Source organism: Aquila chrysaetos, chromosome 15 (assembly GCF_900496995.4).
Source record: "Aquila chrysaetos chrysaetos chromosome 15, bAquChr1.4, whole genome shotgun sequence".
NCBI classification, from domain to species: domain Eukaryota; kingdom Metazoa; phylum Chordata; class Aves; order Accipitriformes; family Accipitridae; genus Aquila; species Aquila chrysaetos.
Genome location: NC_044018.1, coordinates 910,236 through 930,871, shown reverse-complemented (window position 1 = coordinate 930,871; position 20,636 = coordinate 910,236). Strand labels below are relative to the sequence as shown.

The 20,636-nt window shown below is 49.3% G+C and overlaps 1 protein-coding gene and 1 long non-coding RNA gene across 2 annotated transcripts in view; both read right to left on the bottom strand.

The window, feature by feature from the left end:
• The window catches only part of RAB10 (RAB10, member RAS oncogene family), a 47,094-nt gene extending 32,356 nt beyond the window's left edge, over nt 1-14,738 (bottom strand). Inside the window, exon 1 of the mRNA XM_030036863.2 lies at nt 14,161-14,738. Within this exon, the coding sequence (XP_029892723.1) occupies nt 14,161-14,287 (127 nt within the window). The 5' untranslated portion in view covers nt 14,288-14,738. The remainder of the gene's footprint in view (nt 1-14,160) is intronic.
• A 1,473-nt stretch (nt 14,739-16,211) lies between these two features.
• On the bottom strand, nt 16,212-18,851 carry LOC115350849. The gene is made up of 3 exons (XR_003926638.1): nt 18,621-18,851; nt 17,337-17,498; nt 16,212-16,572 (listed from the first exon to the last, which is right to left on the bottom strand). It is a non-coding gene; the product is annotated as an uncharacterized LOC115350849 (long non-coding RNA).
• Nucleotides 18,852-20,636: the final 1,785 nt, after the last annotated feature.

Here is a 20,636-nt window from a genome sequence, read left to right as displayed (position 1 = left end):
TTCTTGTCACCTATATTTAAAAAATTAATCACCTTCAGAAACAAACCTTGAGATCTCTCTTGTTCCACTTTACTCCCCTCCAATAGAGAGAAGTCCATTACCTTGCTATTATGCACCAGATACTTGCAGATGTAAATCTTTATATTAGCTGGAACACAAGTAGTAAGACTTTTCTTTTTTTTTTTTTTTTTTTAAATACAGATTACGTCCACACATTTAGGTGTCAGAAGCCACAAGGCTGTAAGGAAGCAAAGAGTATCAATACACCAAGAATTCCACAAAGCCACTTCTCAAGTGGCATTGTTCAGATGTTTAATAGATTGATTACAACATGAAGTGCTGTTCATCCCCATACCTGGAATTAAAACAGCAAATACAAATAATCAGAAGGTAAGAAAGGCACCAGTACCATTCAGCATGCAGTCAGAGTTGAGGTCCCATCACGTGTACCTGCTTGGAAGTTATTTTAAAACAGCACTGCCTCATTCAACAATGACATGGCAGTGACTTACCAAGAGTTCTGCTTACATCTCAAGTTCTAGCTCCCTTACTCCATCTACTGCATACATTTAAATACTGACCTGTAAACAAAAAGCTAGTAATGAAGTTTATTTGCAAAGATTAGTACAAAACACAACTTCCCTGTAAAGTGAAGGTAATGACTCCTCCAAGGGAGGAACTGAGATATATGAGCTTAAAAACATTAGAGGTGCCTGACTGGTGGTCCATAGGAAAAGGTGTAACGAACTAAAGGTAAATCCACAAGAGCTCAAAACAACCCAGCTTCTAGTAACCTTTCCTTGAGAGGCATCATGTCCTCCTCCATGTTCAAAGGGAGTGACAACAGCACACACGTTCCTGCCTCAGCAATTCAAGCCACAATTTTGGGTGATTAACAAATGCGCCACTGGCGATTTAAATTGACAGAGATGGCTGAGGCAGTACAAAAGAACAACATGGTTTTCTACCTCTAGCAAAGCAAGAAGGTAGGGGACTTTGGGTGAGCTCTAACTGCCACAGCTATGCCCGTGAACCCTCCAGGGTATGAAACACTGAACAGCATGCTACGGACACAAGCAGCAGCGAGCTAGCTGATGGCAAGGGAAATTCCCAGGACCAGAACTTCAGCCAATGGGCTAAGTGTTTGTGGCATGGTTTTGATCTCATGGTTTTGATTTGAGAGCTAGCACTCTCCATACTAGGGCCTGGGCAAAGTTCAGGAGATAACAAGGGCAACGACCATTCCCCAGTAAAATGGATGCAGGCACTAGGTTCTGGACATCAAGTGACAGCCGTTTCCAACAGTTAAGAATCTGGCACATTTAACTTGAGCATCAATTCAGTAGACATGTTCAAAGCACAGCTGCCATGAATTTTGGGTGCAGTGAGTCTACCCGACATTCACACCAGGTAGACTAAAACTGAGATCCCAGACAATGACGAAGGTTCAGAGAGTCTCGCTTTGGTGCAAGTAATCTGTCACATACAACAGGGACAGAAGCCATTTCTCAGGCCAGAACCTGTTATGAAGCTTTCTCATCCTCTCCTCCCCAGCTGCCTTGAACTTATTTATAAGCATTAATGCAACTTTTGTCTAGTGAAGTCTACGTATATGTGTTAGTCCTCAAAGCATGCTGCACAGAAAGATCTGAGGTGGCCACAGAAAGCAAGCAGATCAACCAATGAGGGTCCCACAGGATCCCTCTTAACCATACTCCTTCAGGGAAGGAGTTTCAAAAGTCATGTGAAAGCACAGTTCCAAGTTTACATCTAAAAAAGTTCTGCTCAGAAAGAAAACTAAAGCTTCCTGTTGATACCACCTACACTGCCACTTAGGTCTACGAGACCACGCATAGTTTCAACACAAGCAGTTACTTCTTCCAGAAAAAAGAAACTTTATCATTTTGTTATTCCAGCAGCTAAACCTTACACAAGGCTCCCACAAACAAAACAAAAGAAAATTAACAAAGGAACTATTTTAGTGATGTTTTATGCATACCAAGAGACAAAAGAGACAGTAAGGTTTTTATTCATAAGGTAGTAAGGGGGGGGGGGGGGGGGAGGGAAATGAAGCTCTAGCAAGAAACAGTACTTACTTCAGAGTTGTTCCCATGCAGCAGTAATCTCTGCTTAGTGTCAGTTAATTCCACATTCGAGGGCTGATTTAATTCTCTGCCATTACATCTTTCATTTTCCAATCTACTCAATATTAACTTCTGGTCCAGGCAGAGTTCTGCCAGTCACCTTTACCAGCACATATTTTTAGAGAGGGCGTCACATGAAGCAGCCATATTTCCCTATGAATCCCTTTGTCAACAAAGCCCATTAGGTCCCATACCTAAAATCATGGCAAGGAAAGGTCTGGACTCCAGAAAGCCAACAGTCCACACACAAATTCACAACTAATTGGAATTCTACTCTAAACCACGAAGGATGTATGCTAAGTATGTTCAGGTTGAAGTATGTTCAGGTTCAATTACAGCCAATTCAATCAGTTTTCATGTATGTCTTAGCCTACTTATGCTATATTTGTTAGCTAGAAAATATGCTACGTGAATCTGGTTTCACATAAACTGCTTCTATTTATGAAACAGGAAATTTGTCACTACTTGCTGTAACAGTAATTTTGTCCTCAAATTACATAAAAATAAAATTCAGGTTAACACTTACCCTGGTTGATTTATACTCAGCAGCTTCACAAGACAGGTAATACATAAACGAAGGGAAGGAGACTCATTCAGGAACAGCACTAGCTTTACCAAAGAGGCAAGTACTGTGTCTTAGAGGTCATTAAAAAGATTCAGCCAGTCAACCTGTTATAATTAGTTGGAAGCTCAAGAGGAGCCCAGAAGCTCTCTGCCTTCCCAGCTTCTGTAACAATGACTTACTGCAGTGCAGAAACTTAGATCAGTTACTTCTTGTTTCAATAATTAAAACTCCTTACTGCTAGAACTACCAAAGAAAGGAAGGAGAGACCATCACTTACGTTTTCAGACCAGACAACTTGCTGGAACTTACACTCTCAGCTGAACCCACTGACCTACATTTGATTAGTTTCAGCCACACCAGCAGATGAAAGACATGAAATACACTGAAACACCCTCACAGGTACAAGGATTTCAAACTTCTAACAGCAAAACTGAGGAGTCAGAGATTCTTCAATTGTTTCCAAACAGATTTTGACATTTGTTTGCATGATGCAGTCCCTATCAATATTTGAGAAATGAAAGCTTGTCATGCTTTACCCACTTTACAGTATGTCTGAAGTATTTCAAAGTCAATGCAGCTTTATGAGGGACAGGTAGTTACTGCACTTGGACTTTTACGTGTCTTCTCTGGTGAAACAGTCTGCAAGCTGCCTTTTCCAACTTACTGAAAAGAATGCATGTGGTTGTAATTGACTACTTATTGCTGGAAAACTAGGTTTCTTTCATTACAAACAGAAAACATTACCATTATTTATGAAAGTATCCGAAGTCAAGCTAGTGACTAGACTACACCACAGGAGCAAGTTTTGTCATTGCTGGCATTAGATATGCACTGACATTACTCCAGCACCAAGCACTGCAGTCTAAGATGCTATGTAAGCATCGTTCGTGCTTACAAGAGGGTTGGAGATAAGCTGTGACCCAGCCCTTTCTGTGTAAAATTTTCAATACAGAATTGGTGGTTAAGGACACACCTATATTTCCTACAGAGACTCCAGAGAATGGCATTGTTTCTAGTGCTAGATATAGTACGTTCAACTTTGAAGCTCCATTGCTTGCATCAGTACAATTCAATACATATTTAAGTTTTCATTTACTGAATATCAGCTTATACAATACCTAAGTTCCACAAAAAGCTTTAATTTATTAACCCTTCAGCATCAAGAAACACAGAGAGTTCACAGAGTCAAAGCACAGCATGGCAGCAGGCACTTATCTTTGGTTTACACCTACTTCTAGGAATTTGTAGGACAATTTCCACACCCCGAGCTATACGGCACAGCGTGACCATGAAAGTTCCTCCAACTCCCTACTCTTGGAGGAGATCAAGTATTATTAACACCAGATGCTTCTACCCAACCTCTAAGTTCTCCTGCGAGTGAGAAGATGAATGGCACTGTTGTCAAGCTAATTAGCAGGAAAAAAAGCTTGAAGTAAAAAAAAAAAAAAACCCTATTGCTACAATATTGCTCAGAAGCATCACATTTATCACTAAGTTTCATCACCTTTTTTAGCTATTACTGATACTGTGACACTCAAATTGAACTCATAGAAAGAGCCTGAGAAACAGGAATTATGTACTTTGAAAGGGCGGAAAAAAACTGGAAGAATGTCACACGACACACCTAGAATCTGAAGTCATTGCTACCCCAAAATGTTGGCCTCTCCCAAAGCAGCACTGGAGGCTGTAAGACTTGTTTGGATTCTTTAGTTTGCTGTACGCTGCAACAAGGTTAGCTACACCTCATCTGCAAGAAGAAAAAAGCCTCAAGCTAGCACCTTGCCAAGTCTCAACTCCAGTGAAAAGGCGTTGCGCCTCAAGAAGATCAGAATAGATGCTCACTCGCAAGGCAACCACAGTGACTCCCAGTTTCAATTCTCATGGAATAAACCCATTTCCCTTTGCATTGAAGGGAGCCAGGAGTGGTCACACAGTCAGCCATCCTGCCTCAGCAAAGGACCTGCCCTAGCTCTCTGTATCCCACATCTATTCTGCAACAAAGCACTCAACTACAACATTGAAAGGGACTATGTTAGAAAATGACATCAGAATTTACACAGAAAGAACTGAGGTTAAAGAAGAGTTTCACCAATAGCTGGGCCAGCAGCACCGTAAGTTACAGGGTGAGAAACCACAATGCTGACAGCAACTCTGACCAAAGAGGCGCCTGCTCTGAGCTCAGCAGCAGTGCTGAAGCTCCTGCAAAAGCTAGATGAGGAACACCTGAACTCGCTCTGAGCAAGACATCACATGCCTTCTTTATCAGTTGTTTCTTCTACCTCTTAAGAAACTACTTTGTTAGAAGCCCTTTACAAAGCTGGTGGCCATTATCTAATGCTCTGAAGATCAAAAGGAGACTTCCAGCAGGAATCCCTCCAAACTGTAGTGCTTTTGATTGGATCCAGCAGCAGCTCTGACACACACTGGGAATTCGGATCCCCAAACCAGGTCCTGTCCTGGCACCCAGGACCAACAGCAAGACTAAGGTAGGCTGTGGAGCATGGAGCTTGTACTTCTAACACCCCACAGCAGAGCCACATTAACTCGGGTTGCCTGGGGTCTCTTGTAGAAATACTTTAACTACCCCCAAGGACAGCAATCCCATCATCTCTCTGCATTTCCATTCCAGTCACATACCACCTTCATCAATTTTTTCCTAATACCCAGGTCAAGTTTGCCCTGTTGTGACTTGTGTCCACTGCTTCTTGCCCTCAGCAGCAGCCTCAGGCAGCACCACAGCAAATGCCCAAGACCTCAACCTGGGCAGCCGCATCCTCCTGGTTCTCTGGATGGTTCAAGGCCTCAAGCACACTGGGACACATGCCCTGTGGCACATGGCCACCACGACCGAGCAGACACTAGCGATCTAACACTGTTGTAGGTGGAGTTTCTGAGCCCCTCTTCCATGCAAACCACCAGCACTTCTGTTCACCAGTCCCGCTCACTGAAGTAGGAATGAAAAGCACCAGATTTTTCCAGAGAACTCACATTTCTGGTCCACACTGTCCTAGACATACCAACATTAAGTACAAAACCCAAAGAACTAGCCAGTAGTTATCTTTGTTTTTTGCCAGAAACTTGAGTAGCTAAAAAAAAAAATTTGTTGTTTACTGGCAAGATCAAAAAGTTATGTTGAGATGAAAGCATCTCACAGTATGCTTAATAAAACAGAAGCGTTGGTGGGATTCATTTAACCAACAATTAGACAGCTTTATTTAAGCTACACATCTAAGCTTCCTCTACAGTGACAGAGAGGCATGCGTACATACTGCCATGTTCAGATGGATGATTTTCTTATTTTCCTTCACCCCAATTACAGAAGGAGCCTCAACAGCTAGCCCATGCTGACAGTTCAGCTTTTAACGAGCTAGTTATGCTAGAGGAATCCCATTTCAGAAAAGGAAGGGAAGAGGATAAGATGCAGACTGCAGCAAGCCTTGGAAGGTGTGAAATTAAGATTGCTACCTAAGGAACCAGAAACATCTAGACGCTGCTTCCAACATTTTCAACTTCTTTTAATTATCAAAATTCAGACATTTACTATAGACCTGCAATAGTAAAATAGTTTAAGAAGTGCAATTAAGTTAGTTACCTACAGGGAAGTCAGCTGCCAGTGAGATTTGGTGGTGAGGAAGAACAGGTAACATGCCTATGGTTAGAAGGGCAGGAGAGGTGACACTTAGCACATGAATACATCAGACATCAATAGGTTAATTCATATGTCCAGATGCCTGAAGTTAATAACTGAACATCTGAAGTAAAATGTAAAATCACCTTTACTCTAGGAGACTAAAATGCTGGTGAGACCAAGTTAAGACATAACCATCTCAGAGGGCAGAATAACCTTTTACTCAGGACCAGGCACATGCTGTTCAGTGAATGTTGCCATGAAACAGACACAAAAGTTTGATCTCATAAGACACAGATGAGACAACTTGACAAGACCAGCTTTAATGAACCTTCTGATCGTCTCATAAATCAAAGAACAGGCAAGTAAGCGGTACCGTACCCTGACCTAAAATGGGTAAACACCTGAAGTTATCACAGTACTACCCACCTTTGTAACCATGTCTTTTAAGAGTTCTGAAGCTCAGATCTTGGGCCAAGACAGCCTCCCACCGAGGATGATGTTGATCACAGCCCTGTTGGACTGCAGTACTAAAGGAACTCCCAGTACATAAAGCACCACAACACACCAGACCCATGTTATCAGGAAGAGGCTGTTTCCAGCACTCCTCCCAGTCCAACAACTGCTTCAGCGTATCTGGTACCTGTAGAGCTAATCATTAGTCCAAATATGAAACATCAGTTTGAAAAGCACCCTTGAGGAAAAAGCTGTACAGGTATGGATGTCAGTGCAGGTATTCCATACTTAATGGAATCAAGCAAGCAGGCCTCTCTCAAGGAGCATTAAGTCAGATTTTGGAAATGCGAGACACAAATAGGTATTTCTCTAGGTTAGCAGTATAAAACAGTCACAATCCCAGTAGGAAAGAAAGCCTTGAGATGTTTTAGCTACAGAAATTAACAAAAACATGCAGAGACTTCTAGTTAAACCCACACAAGACTTCTAGCTAAACCCACGCAGAAAAGAAAAACCCACGCAGTTAAGTTGTACTGAAACACTAAACATTCAAGACAACTTGCAGCAGCAGCTCTGGTCTCTTTCCTGTCTCCTCAGGACCAGACAGGGAATTCCCACAGCATCGGGAATTTGACAAGCTCATTTTTCACAAAGCATTTCCGAAGTACCTTACCCCCTAGCAAGGGTTACACAAAACCAACACTGGCTGAAACCCTTCTCCATGTGTCATCAGAAGGTCACATAGCAAAACATGCACCAGCTGCCGCTGCCAGGGGAATCCATGCAACCTGCTCTCATCCAATGTTTTTCCTGGGCATTTCTCAATGCCAGGCGGGATGAAGTTTCCTGTCAGGAGCAGCCCGTTCCCAGACGCCATCCTTCCCGAGATTCTCCAGCTCTTCCTCCGCTGTGCCGCTAACAAGCAGGAACATGCTGCCTTTCCACAGCTCCAGAAAGGAGAAGCACAAGAGCAAGCTGTTGCCACCCGAACAGTGGAAGCAGCCCACACCCTGCTCCCGAGGGCTGCCAGGAGCAGGTACAGCGAGCATGGCCTGCCAAGACAAAACCCCCCCCCACACAGCACCGCTGGACTAAAGGCAGCAACATCTGCTTAGCACAACCTAAAAAAAACCCCCTTCAAGTTAGGATACTCTCAACCAATTCTCTAATTAAATATCAATATTAACTTTAAGGGTAGATCAGATTAAGCATTTTCTCAGGACAAAGAGAGGGGAGTAACAGATTTTCTTTCGAAAGAGGTAAATCAAGAAGTCAAGAGGATATCACTTCTCTGCACCCCCAGTTGTGCTTATCACTCAACAAGGCACTAAAAAATAGCTCTCAGTTTCTTAAAATGAAGGCTGTATCCCTGCTTAGCAGTTCCTGGGCAAGTTTTCTACCAACATCAACGGGCATTTCATTTGGTCTTGTAAAATTCAAGAGCAGACCACGGATTACACGGACAGCCTGTCACAAGCAGCTACAGGCCTGTGCTCCAAATCTGAAACACACTTTACCCTAGAAAACGTTAGCGACTTCATCCACTCTTTGTCTTCGCCACTTATTGTTGAAGTGACAGTTCCGTCTCCTCCTGGACACAGCCCTGGCTTAATTGGAGCAGCCAACCTCCTCCGCACACTCCTTCCCATTCGTCTCCACATCTTCTGATCGTACTTAGCGCATTTAGGTAACAGCTGCCTATTAGTTTCAGTTGAACATAAATAGCATGTCAGTGCAAGGACAAACAGAAAAAGGAGCAGCAGGGTTACGTGTCCTGTGCTGCCACCACACAGGTATGTGCCTGAGTAAGGAGTTCAGCAGCGTTCTCACCCTTCACCAACTGTTTTTGCCCTGAGGCAGTGACAGCAGCAGCACAGGGAGAGGAGCAAGCCCAGTTTAGGGTTTGCTTCATACTAGGGGCAGGGAGAAGGGAACGCTAGGCACTGGAGCTGCTGCCAAGCCCTTTGTATCGTGGCACTGCAACCCTAAAAGTGAATTTTCAGTACAAGTGTCACCTATTCCAGTGCTTCCATGTCCCCAGATGCCCTATGCACTCTGCCAGTACAGATTTGTATGGTAACATAAGAAGCCAGATCAGAAAACTGATCCAGCTCAGCTGAAAAAATTGCTATGTTAAAAAAAAAAAAAAGTTTCCAGCCAGCTCAGCTCCTCAGCTCTTCACCATACAGCCATCCACACGCTTCTCATCACCGCTGCGAGGCATGCACAAGCAAAACTGCTGCTCATTATCCACGGCCCTAGATTAACAAAAAACAAAACACCCTCAATCATACCGTATCACACCATAAGTCCAATTCACTCTGTAACCCCTCTCCTGGGTGTCCCAAGCAGACAGAGGTGAGGAGAACCACTCCCTCCAGGCCAAAAAATACTTGTTCAACCTCCAGCAACCAAGAGCTGAGGGGATTCACAAGCTCGAGATGGCATCCAGAGCATCATGTCCAACAGTCACCGATGGATCCACTTCAATTTTCTACTTTCATTCTGAACTGATTTATATTTTGCCCTCCAAAACTTCCCATGACAGAAAGTTCTACAGCTCAATTACCTATATGTAGAAATGACTTTTGCATGTCTTGCTGCCTGATGATTTCTAGACTCCATGTCATCGAAATGACTGAACAGGAGTTGGGGTGGGGTTTTTGTTGGAGGTTTTGGTTGTTTTTTTTCTAATTCACCTGCTCCATGCCAGGAGTCAGATACAGACTGAACCCACAGCCTGGGCACAATACAAGCAAAACTCAAAGTTGTCTGCTGCTCCAACAAGCCAACAAGCTATAGGTATGAGACAAAAAAGGAATATTAAGGAAAAAGCAAGCCAGTACTTTCAACTGCTGTAGTAACACTCTTTTTTTGGACCCCAGAAACTACTTGTTTTTCAAACTTCATTGCAACTACCATACAGCCAAAAGAATTTTCACAGTTCAAAACATAATTTCTGCCCAGTTTGTTTTCCCACAGTCAATCAAATTTTTCCCCATTCTCTGTCTGGGACTCCTTCCTTTCCAATATTAATATATCACAATCATGGGCAAACAAATCCTCCTAAGATGTATGAAGAAACTTGTTATAGTTACTATTTTTGATATCTGAGGACTTATTTTTTTAAAATTTCACTGCTTAAATGTATCAATAAGCAATGATTCCAAAGCAAGTGCTTAGCAACTCAAAATAACTTCTAATAAAGGCCAAATAAATAATAAAAAAAAAAAAAACCTGAGAAAAAAAAAGGATTTCCTCAGAGAGTAGTTTTCATATACCTTTGCATTTAAAACAATACAGTTTTGCACACTCATACTGCTTTGTCTCCTTCTCCTTGTATTTGTAGAGTTGCAGACAGCGTGAGTGAAGACCAGAAATACAGAACACAAATGTATCTTCAGCGTGGGTTAAGATCCATGAAAGCTTTACCTACATCAGTAGCATTTAGAGGGAATCTCAGAATAATTACATACACTTTGTTCTCTCGAGCACATTACTAGAGGTAGTCAGACTTCATGGGAAAACATTTTTTGTGACTCATCTTAATTTGCATTTTACTTAGTCAAACAATAGCAATTACATGCTTCAGTTAAGGTTTGACATTCAAATTTTTAGATGGACATCCCTGCAAGAACAGCCCCCCCTACCTGCTTATGCCCAGGCACTAAAGCCAGCACTTTACCTGCTGACCCTGAACACCTTCACAAAGCGTGCCCCCAGAGCTCTGACAGATCATTTTTCAACGGTTCACTTCAAGCTGTCATTATCTTGACACATTGAATGCCAATAAAAAAATTACTAAAGAAAATTAAGATGTCAAGTATACACTGACTGGAAGCTACTTACACTAACACTTTTAATATTAACGATAAAGAAAATCTGCTGGTAGCATGAATGGCAGAACAGAAAGTACTAAAATTAGCAGTGTTTGGAGAGAGGGCAGACGAGGCAGCAGTCCATTTAAGAGAAGCCTCCAGTACTCAGTGCTTAGGAGCACCAGGGAGCAACACCACTGCCCAGAGGAACAGCTACCACTGACAGGCCTGACCCAACTGTAGAGTATATGTAGAGCACAAGTGAAAAGTCACCACAATTTCTCAAAAAAAATGACACCATAAACATGATTTTTGCACCAGAGAATTACTGAAGAGTTATTAAAATTAAAAATGGTTTGCGATAGACTAAGTCTTCTATAATTTATTCCCTTTCTGCCTGAAAACAGCAACATAGCATTTGAGGACAAGGCCCCTGCTCTCTGTAGGGAGGTTACGATGACTTAGGGATTCCTGCAGAAGAGCCATCTGGATTATTTATAGTACCTCTAGACAGGGTAATGAAATCATTCACACATGCACCTCATCACATCCAAAAGCTTAAGTGCTGTTTTAGCAGGAAATATTAGACCAAAGTGCTTCCAAGTCAAATGTTAAAGAGAGTATACCAAATTACACGTATAGCAAATTATATCCAAACTGCCATCACGGATCATGCTTCATCAGTCCTTAAAGTGTGTAAAGATGAAAGTAAGTGAATGTAAGTTACTAATGTTAAGTAGAAATGCAGCATTATTGTATCTTCACTTACATATGCAGACAAACCTTTGGTTTTAAAACACTTCCCCCTGCTCGTCTTTTATATACACAGGCTAGTTTCAATATTCTTTGAGACCCATCTTTTCCTATAAAGACTAGAAAGACTGAACCAGTCCCTGCTTACAGCCAACAGTACTACTGTACATTTTACGTGCTTGACTATCAGGTTCTTGGTGGAGCTCAGTGTAAACACAAAAGCATGAATCAGAGTTAACAAGTTACCAAGTATTATTTTTTTCAATATAAGGAGAGATTTGGCCAATAAGCCAGTCACCTTCAATGTCATCAACTGTGTACACAAGTGCTTTGGAAATAGTATTTCCTTGTTGCTACAGGTCAAAGACTCCATCTGAGGTTTTTCCTGAAACTCTCCTCTTCCGGCTGCAAAACCAGCCCAAGTTGTGCAGCTGCTGCAGGGGAATTTATTACCAGCAGGTACCACCAGGCAAAGCACCTTTCCAGGCCCCGTGTTACGTTCCTGGATTGCCATTGCTGCCGTCACTGCTGCAGCAGAGGAAAACCTGAGAAAGTCTAAAAACCGTAGTTACCAGTGGTAAGTTGAGATAACTCAGTCGCTTTGTTGTAATAATGCAGAGAACAACTAAGCGGACAGGTGTTTTAACCCAGTTCAAGATTTTTCCTTCATGGATGGGCTGCTTTTTAAAGGCGCTAATGTACAGCTTCCCTTTCCGCTGACACTGCTTGCACAGGACACCTTCCCAGCAGGTTTCCTCATTAACCATTTACTTACAGAAGAACTAAGGAAACAATACATTTAAGCCATCTTTGTGCAGGTAAGCACCTGGAATTCAGCACCACACAGCAAACCCCTTCGTACCCCAAAAATCTGCTAAATCCCACCGTGAAGACGCAAGCCTGACACACCAACCAGTCATCAAGCAGTGTTCACAGCCACCGTACCTAGGCATTTAGTTCAGAACTTAGGAAATAAAACTTGTTTGTCTTCCGGTGTAGATGCACTCCAAACAATTTCTCCAGAAACAAATACCTACTGGTCTAAATTGGTTTGACTGTTCAGAAATGCTTCCAAGCTCTGCACATGCACACTTGCTACTAAACCTGATGATACTCTGCTTGAATGCTCAAAAACTGCAGTTAGACCAAGAACTAATACTAATTACTAAACATCGCTGATCACTAAAAGCACAAGTTCTCTGCAGCAAGAGCCACCATATATCCGCTGACTTCTTAACTAAGACACTGACTATTTTTAACTTTGAGAATTGAAATAAACCTTCCCAGCAAACTCAGAAAGCAACAAATGCCATGTAATACAGGCAAGAATTTGCCAAGCAGCACAGAATTACACTGCGATGTTAAGAGACAAGATAAAGTGACTGTCAGACACACACATCCCCCTCAAAACAATTAAGCAAAACCCTGAGCTCAGGCCCAAAGAGCTTTTAGGCAACAACTGTGTCTTGACACTTAGTTGTCCCCCAAATATATTTGCTTTCACTTCCAAGTACCTGAGGCTTGCTTAAGAGTGTCTTTTTATGCCTTGTAGTGGTAGCTGCAATTTTGGGGGTGACGTTTCAACACCGATGAGGAAGTACATGGGCGTGTACTTACACCCAGCACTACAATTTACACTGATATTGTATGTTCTCCCACCCTTGGCGAACAGCTGTATGGCCAATCATTTACGGGATTTATATCAAGCACAAAAAGCCACCCCCCAAAAAGATTTTCTTTTTTTCAGATGCACGGTAGGTATCTGCACACGTTACACCAGTGGGTACTGCAAGAAAGAGTGGAGGCATGAATTCTCTTAAATTGCCAGTCAGTCACCAGGAAGATTAGAAGCTGCTAACCTGAACTCTTCATCTGCAAAACAAGACAGCGTTCAGGAGTAGAAAAGCAAAACTCTCTGATAAACCTAGGGAGAAAGGATGTTAGGTACAAGGCCTGCCTTACAGCACAGATTAAATGGAGAGAGGAAAAGCCTAGGAAAACACACAAGTCTTCTTCGTGATGTCAAAGAAACTACCTTAGTCAGGAGCTGCACACCAATGAAGGGCTAAAGTCAGCTTTGCCAGAAGCCTGGCGGCTCACTCCCGGAGGAGGGAAGGACAGCTTTGTTGGGTGAGAAAACAGACCCCACCCACAAGTGTAATCATTTCTGCTAAGCCACATCAATAGCGGTGAAGATACCGTGCAGGGATGGCAACCCCACCGCCCTCCTGCATGCAGGGGGCTAGAGATTAACTGCTGATGGAAGGAGCCAGGTGGGCTCTCACTGTTAGCTGGCCGAGGGTGCGGGGGACAAGCTGCCAACGCAACCCCCAAGGGAGGGAAGGAGAGGGTCGCTCAGGGTCACCGACGGTGGAGAAAACTGCTGCGCTCAACTGCGGACAGAAACCAAACCATTCCTCCCTGCAGCAGAGGCGAAGCCGGTGTCGGGTGTGACCGGGGAGGCCGGCTCTCCGAGGATTTCGTGTCGACAGCGAGAGCAAGGAGGCGAAAGGGTGTGGACAGGGGGTCCCTGGGGACCCTCGGGGACACTCAGACGCGGGGGGCTGACGCAAGGGAGGAAAACATGACCAAAAGCTGCGAGGCAAAGCGGAGAGCGGGGGTGCAGCCCCCCGGGGGGGAAGGGGAAGGCTGCAGGACCCCACCAGAGCGGGAAACGGATGGTGGCGGGGGGTGTGTGTGTCTGCTGGAGGGGACCCGGCCGAGGGTGAGCCCGGGGGCAGGGACCCCCCGGGACGGACGGACGGACGGACAGACGGACCCGGGGGAAGCACTGACCGATGGTGGAGATGAAGGTGGTGTTGAAGGCATCGTCGGAGAAGCGGAAGAGCACGCAGGTCTTGCCGACCCCCGAGTCCCCGATGAGGAGCAGCTTGAAGAGCAGGTCGTAGGTTTTCTTCGCCATGGGGAGGCGCGGCGGCCGCCACCGCCACCACCGCCGCCACCACCGCCGCCGCCGCCCGCTCCGGCCCCCTGCTCGCCCCCCTTCACCGGGCGCCCCCGCCTCGGGTCCGCCCGCCCACCCCGGCCGGCAGCACCGGCCGCGCCGCTCGCGAGGGCGGCGGCGAAGGAGGAGGAGGAGGAGGAGGAGGAGGACGGAGGAGGAGGAGGGGGCCCACAAAATGGCTTCCTGCCGCGGGGCGGCCCCGGCGCCTCAGCGCGCTCCTCCTCGCGCCGCCACGGGCCCGCTGCTCCTCACGGGGAGGCGGCGGCGCCCGGCCTCATAACCCCGCGGCTCGGTGCGGCTCGGTTCAGCTCGGCCCGGCTCCCCCCGGACGGCGGCGGCGGCTGCTGCTTCCTCACAGGCGCTGCCGAGGCTGCGCGCGCCGCTCGGTAACCGCGCAGGCCTCCGGGCGGGGGCGCGCACGCCCTGACGTCAGCACGCAGCGCCCCCCTGGCGGCAACGGGGATGCGAGGGGCGGGGCGGGGCGGGGAGGAGGGGAGGGGAGGGAGGCGCGCGCGCGCCCGCGGCCCGCCGCAGAACCCCGGCGTGGTGACGCCACCCGCCCTCGCGGCCGCGCGCCGGGGCGGGGCCTGAGGAGGAGGAGGAGGAGGGGGGACGGGGGCGGCGGAGGCTCCGCCTTCCTACCCTTTGCTTGCGCCCGCCGGCGCAAATCCCGCCTCCCCGCCTCGCTCGCCGGCCTCCTACTGGGTACGCCCGCCTGCCCGTCTCGCCTCCTCCCGCCCCTCGCGGGTGGCGTCACGGGGTGGGCAGGCAAGGCGCCAGCACCAGCCTCGGCGGCGGGGCGGAGGCCGCCCCCTGGCGGCTGGGCGGGGTGAGGGGGCGCCGGCCCCTCACGGGGACCGCGGCTCCTCACGGGGACCCCGGCCCGGCCGCGGGGCCCGCCCCCCGGCCCCCTCAGGGACCCTCCGCTGCAGCCGGGACCCGCCAGCCCCGGCCGAGCCTCCCCGGGCCTGCTGCTGCGGCTGTAGGCAGTGGCACGCAGGGCCTAGGCCCTGGACAACCCCCCTCTCCCTTCCCCGGGGAAGGCGGTGGGGGCGGGTCGGTGAGGACAGCCCCACAGCGGCTGTCCGCCTGCCGAGAGCCGGTCTGAGACCTGCCCGGGGACCGGGGCTGTACCGGGGTCTTGAGCACAACGGCCCAGCAGCTGCCGGAGCCGGGCCGTTGGGCGGAGAGGCCAGAAATGGGGAGCAAAAACCAGACGGACAAACCGAGGGGCTGGAAGGGGGTGACTGGGGGGGCTTGGCCAAGGCGGGGAGCCCGGGGACCTCCTGCACGGGCTGTGGTGTTTGCAGTGGAGCCCGGCGGCTGCACGGCGGGCAAAAGTAAAGATCATTCCTGGTGGCTACGTGGGCGCTCGGGGGGCTCGGTTACAGCTCCCGCTCGTAGGGGTCAGGAGAGCGAACCCTCCCGTAAGAGCCAAGCTGCAGAGCCGCCGCTGAAGCCATTTGAAATGCCCCATCACGGGGGGCTGCTAGAGACCCCGTGGCTTCAACGTGGCGAGGAGCAGCCCTTTCCGAACAAGCGTTTGAACCCAAGCTGTCCCGCGGTGCCATCCAGCACACCGCCAACTGCAATTCACTTACGTAATTAAGTATCTTTCCTGCCGTCAGTAATTTCCCACTGTTTGCAGGAGGAGTCACCTCAAAGGGCTTAATGGGAGTCGCATCCCTCCCACCCGGCCCCTCCCAAGGTCTGGCTTAGCACCTCTCTGAAGACACACACTCGGGTTTCTTTTCCTTTGTAATTTGATTTCTCAGCCTTCACGGCTCCCGCTTGCAGGCACGCTTCCCCCGCGGCGAGTGGGGTACAAGCCTCTGTCTCAAGAAACCTTGAACTCTCGCAGCAGGTTCTCTCCAGGAGCTGACGCAGCAGATAGGGCAGGAGTTTGCGGCTTCACAAAGAGGTTTTATTTTTAGCGCTTCGCTAGATCAGTTTAAGGGCACCGTACGAAACGCTTCCTGTCGACGACTGAGCAGATAAGGAGAAAAATGCCAGTATTCATGGAGAGCTCTGCAGCAAAGGCACTGCCACAGATACTGACTAGGGACCCTCAGGCAGGCGGCTTCCAGTCACTCCCCAAAGGTTTATCAGCATAAGCGCATCGCTAGATGTTTGCACCAATGTTTACAATAACCTTTTGTCCTAGAGAGTTTGTTAATGGACTTCAAAGGAGTTTATCTTTCAGGATCCTAGAGAGGAAGCAATATGAAGCCTCGCATATCCCACTGCAAACAAGACAGAGTATTTTCTGTCTGGCATCTAAGACTGACCCTGATGTTAAATGTTACCCCCCGAGGGAACCGATCCCACAGGAGACACCCCACCCGGGACAAGGACACCCTTGCTCTTGGTTGCGCGCTGAGTCCCGGTCAGGAGACCATCACTGCAGGGCCGGTAGATTTGGGGATGTCCAGTGAGAGGTGGAAGGGTTCTCACAGCTCTTCCCCACCACATCCTCACAAGAATCGCCTTTCGTGACATCAAGAGGGCTCTGATCTGATGTGAGGAGGGGTAATTACCAAATTAGGAGGAATGGGGTGGAAGAGGAGAGCCAGCAGGACCCGGCAGCCTCTTCCCGGCTGTCAGAGCCTGCTTGCCAGGAACAGCTGAGCAGCGGGGTTGCAACACCGCGCCGCAGATGCGTGCCCTCCAGATCTCACCATGGGGAGGGGAACAGTGAATCACGAGTGAGTTGTGCAACAGTATTTAAGTTTGGGGAGGTTTGCTCGGGGAGAGCGGTGACAAGCTAGGCTTGCCGGTTACTCAGATCCTCTCACAAAGCAGGGCCCAGCCCTTGGTGTGCGCAGGGATGGAAGAGATCTTTGTCATCCAGGAGGCATCAGCAGCCCTACGGCCGCAGGGAACAAGCAGCTTTGTTTTCTCCAACTCCTCCCCCAGCCAAGGCAGGGACGGGGGCTCCGCTGCTTGGCCACAAGCACGGGTCGGGCCAGCTGAGGAGGTTCTGGTCCCACCATTTTTGGGTCCTCACCTTGACGGATGAGCTCCCGTGGAGCCTTCCAGCACAGACCCTCCCAGCCCTCGCTCACCTCCAGCTCCCACCACTTCAGGAACGCCTGGAACCCAAAACTTGTGTAGGGACGAGAGCCCCGGTGGAGCTGGCGGTAACAGCCCCAGGTGTTCCAGACGTTGTCTGAGGAGGAACAGAAAAGGGGTTGAAGTTGCTTCCCCTGCTGCTGTACGACACTGTCCTCTTAGCAGCGGTGACCACAGTGTGTGTGTGGTCCATGCTGCGAGGACCCTGGGCCAGACCAGGAGCTCTGAACTCCAGCCACCCCTCTGGCTGTAGGCACATGTGGCGCCCAGCTGCCTTTTTGATTTCGCTGCTGTTGTCATCAAGGCAGGGGAACTCAAAATAAATAAATACCAAACTATACCCGGGAGCTGGGTGAATTTTTTGAGACACCCCTGGAGAACCCACTGTAAGAAATAAGCTTCGTCAGAAAGATTAATTCCTTGCGGGGGGGGAAGTAAAAGCGATGCAAGGAGGGTCCCCCGCACTGCTTTTCTCATTTGCAGATACTTGCGTGTGCAGTGTTGGGTCTCACCAGGCTTCCCAGCCACCCTCCTGCCTCCAGCTGATCCGCACAGCTGGACAGCGCAGCTTCTGAAAAGGCCACAAGCCGGTGTTTGGAGCAGCTCCTACCACTGCTGCCGGCAGGGTTGGACTTCCACCAGGTTGGATCATACGTCCCTGCCTCTTACCCTGCCTGTCTCCCAGGCAGGGCTGTAGCGGGCAGCCAGAGAATAAGAGGAACAAGAAAGGCAGCTCCACGTCCCTGAAACGGGGACCCTCTCCACCATTTTCTGTTCCAGCTGGCACCACCCCGTTGAGAGCAGAAGAACTTGGTCAGCACTTCCAGGCAGCAGGGAAGATGCAAAGGTCACACAGAGCCCAGCGCCTTTGGCAGAGGGCTCGCTGTGCCGGGCACGTCTCTTATTTCTGCACAGTCACCTCGGCTCAGCTTCTGGCAAAGCATTGCCAGCACGGGCGGCTCAGCGGGGCTCTGCCCAGCGGCGGGCAGCACGTTTGGACGTGTCCGAGGAGCTTTCTGCCCTCGCTGCTGCCCGGTCCGGCTCTGTGCAATGCGACGGGGCAGACCACTGCTCCTGCCCCAGCTTTAATGCTTAAGGACCTCAGTCTTCCCATGCCTCTGCCCCCCGCCCCCAGGACAGCTGCCCCCCTCCAAGAGGTTCAGCCCTTCTGTCTGCTGCCAAAAGTTTCTGCCCTCCGATCGTAGCATCGCTTGCTTACGCTGGGTCACGATCCCACGCTGCCGGAGAGCGGGGGAAGAAGCTCCGCATTGTTGTCGTCAGTGCTTTGCAGAGCCAGTCACTGCCTTGTTTTCTAAGGTTTTTCACCAGGGAGCAGAGCAGCGATTAGAACAAGGGACTGAGAAGCGGCTATTGCCGGCTTGCCGCCACCACTGAATGATGCTTTGACCTCCGGCAAGTGGCAGCACCGCTTCCCCCCCAGTGCCGGGGGACTCACCGTGTACCTGGCGCAGAGGCAGCGCTGCCTCCAATTCCTTATTCTTTGTGGAGCAGCTTGAGGTCACCGAATGAAGGGCTCCCTAGAAGCACGTGAATGATAAATAAGTAGTTACCTATGAAGGAAGATGAAGCGTTAGTCCCTGGATCCGTGTAGAAAAGGGCCTGCCCCACACGCAGTGGGGATTTATTCTGCTTACGGGAGGATTTGGAGGGATCTCGGGGGGAGCGTGGGCACGCCCCAGTGCATTTGTTGAGTGCTGTACAACCAGGGCTCTGCCTCTTTCAATTACATCTTGCCAGCAGATTATTAAATCCTTTAATCTCTGAGCAATGATGCTGATCTAGTTGCCTTACAGACATTGCTCACACCACATCTGTTGAAAACCCAGATCCAAGATAAAAGCCTGCATCTTCCCACGTGGTTGCCAGCCATCCCTTTTCCCCCCTCTCTCAGCTCCCGTGGGATGATGGCAGAGATGGGAAGAGGGATGGTGGGGCACAACCCAGGGCTGCGGGACCTCAGCAAACAGCCACGGAGTTCCCCCAGGTGATCCAGGGGTCGAGGCAGAGCCGGGACGCGGATCAGGGGCTGCAGACAAGGGGCATAGGACACATGTAGGCTCCCAGCCTGCAGCCCCCGAAGCCGGGCAGGGCTGCAACTCCTTCCAGCCCCCCATTAGTGTGGCCAGTGATCAGCAAAGTGCCACAAGATACCGCTAAGCCACCCAGCCCCGCATCCCAATGGGATTCATCCTCTGGGACCGGGTCAGAGGGTCTTCTCCTCGAGGGCAGCAGCCCCAAGGGCCTGCAGGAGAGGCAGCACTTTGCAGTAGCTTTTATTGCTCGTCTCCCGTTTGTCAGGAGATGCAGCTCAGCACTCACCCGGCTGTTTTAAGTGTGTGGGGGTCATTTGGAAAATGGGCAGTTCCCTTTAATGACACGCCTGTGGATGGGAAGATGTTGGAGCTCTGCGCCCCGAGCTGGCTCTCGTACCACTGCTGCCATCTAATTATAGAGGAGTCAGCTGCCGGCATCCATCCTAAATCCAGGCTTAGTATGAGCTGCCCTTGCCCCTCCAACTCCCCCCCCCCCCCTTTTTGATATGGGGTGAATCTTGCACCGGAGCAATTCCCTTGCTGCCTTCCTGGGTGGCTGTGGGAGCTCCCCTTTCCCTGCTCTGCCATGCCATGCATGGGCAGTCTCTGCTGCTCTACAAACACTCAAGTCGCAGTCTGAAAAAGCCAGAAAAAAACTCCCGATTTCAGCCCAAGGGGTAGCTGGAGCCCGAGGCCATGGCTGGTCAGTACCACAGATGCTCGTGGCAGCCACCTGCGTGGGGTGGCCTTTGCTCTTGGAGAGGCTACGATAGGCAGCCAGAGCAGCTCCAGGTCCTGAGGAGAAGACACGGGGCAAACATCAGCTGGTTCAAGCAATGGGCAGCTCTTGGGCAAATGGCTGAACTCCCTCCAGCTCCGGCTGCTTGGCTATGGGATAGGGCTCAGCTGGGGATGCTGGGAGGCAGCTCACCCTCGGATTTGGGGCAGGTGGCTCATTGGGCACCCTCCATGCTCCCCAGCAGCACTGGGAAGAGAGGAGCAGCCAGAAACACCCTGCTGCTTCACAAGGTCCCCCGCCAGTGAGCCAGCACATTGAAACAGGGACAGCACGAGGGAAGCTGGGAGCGCATGGCTGACAAGGATTGCCACAAGCAGATGGGGATACAGCCGAACCGAACCGCAAAACTGCTGTGGAGGAGGGAAATGGGGAAATAAATCCA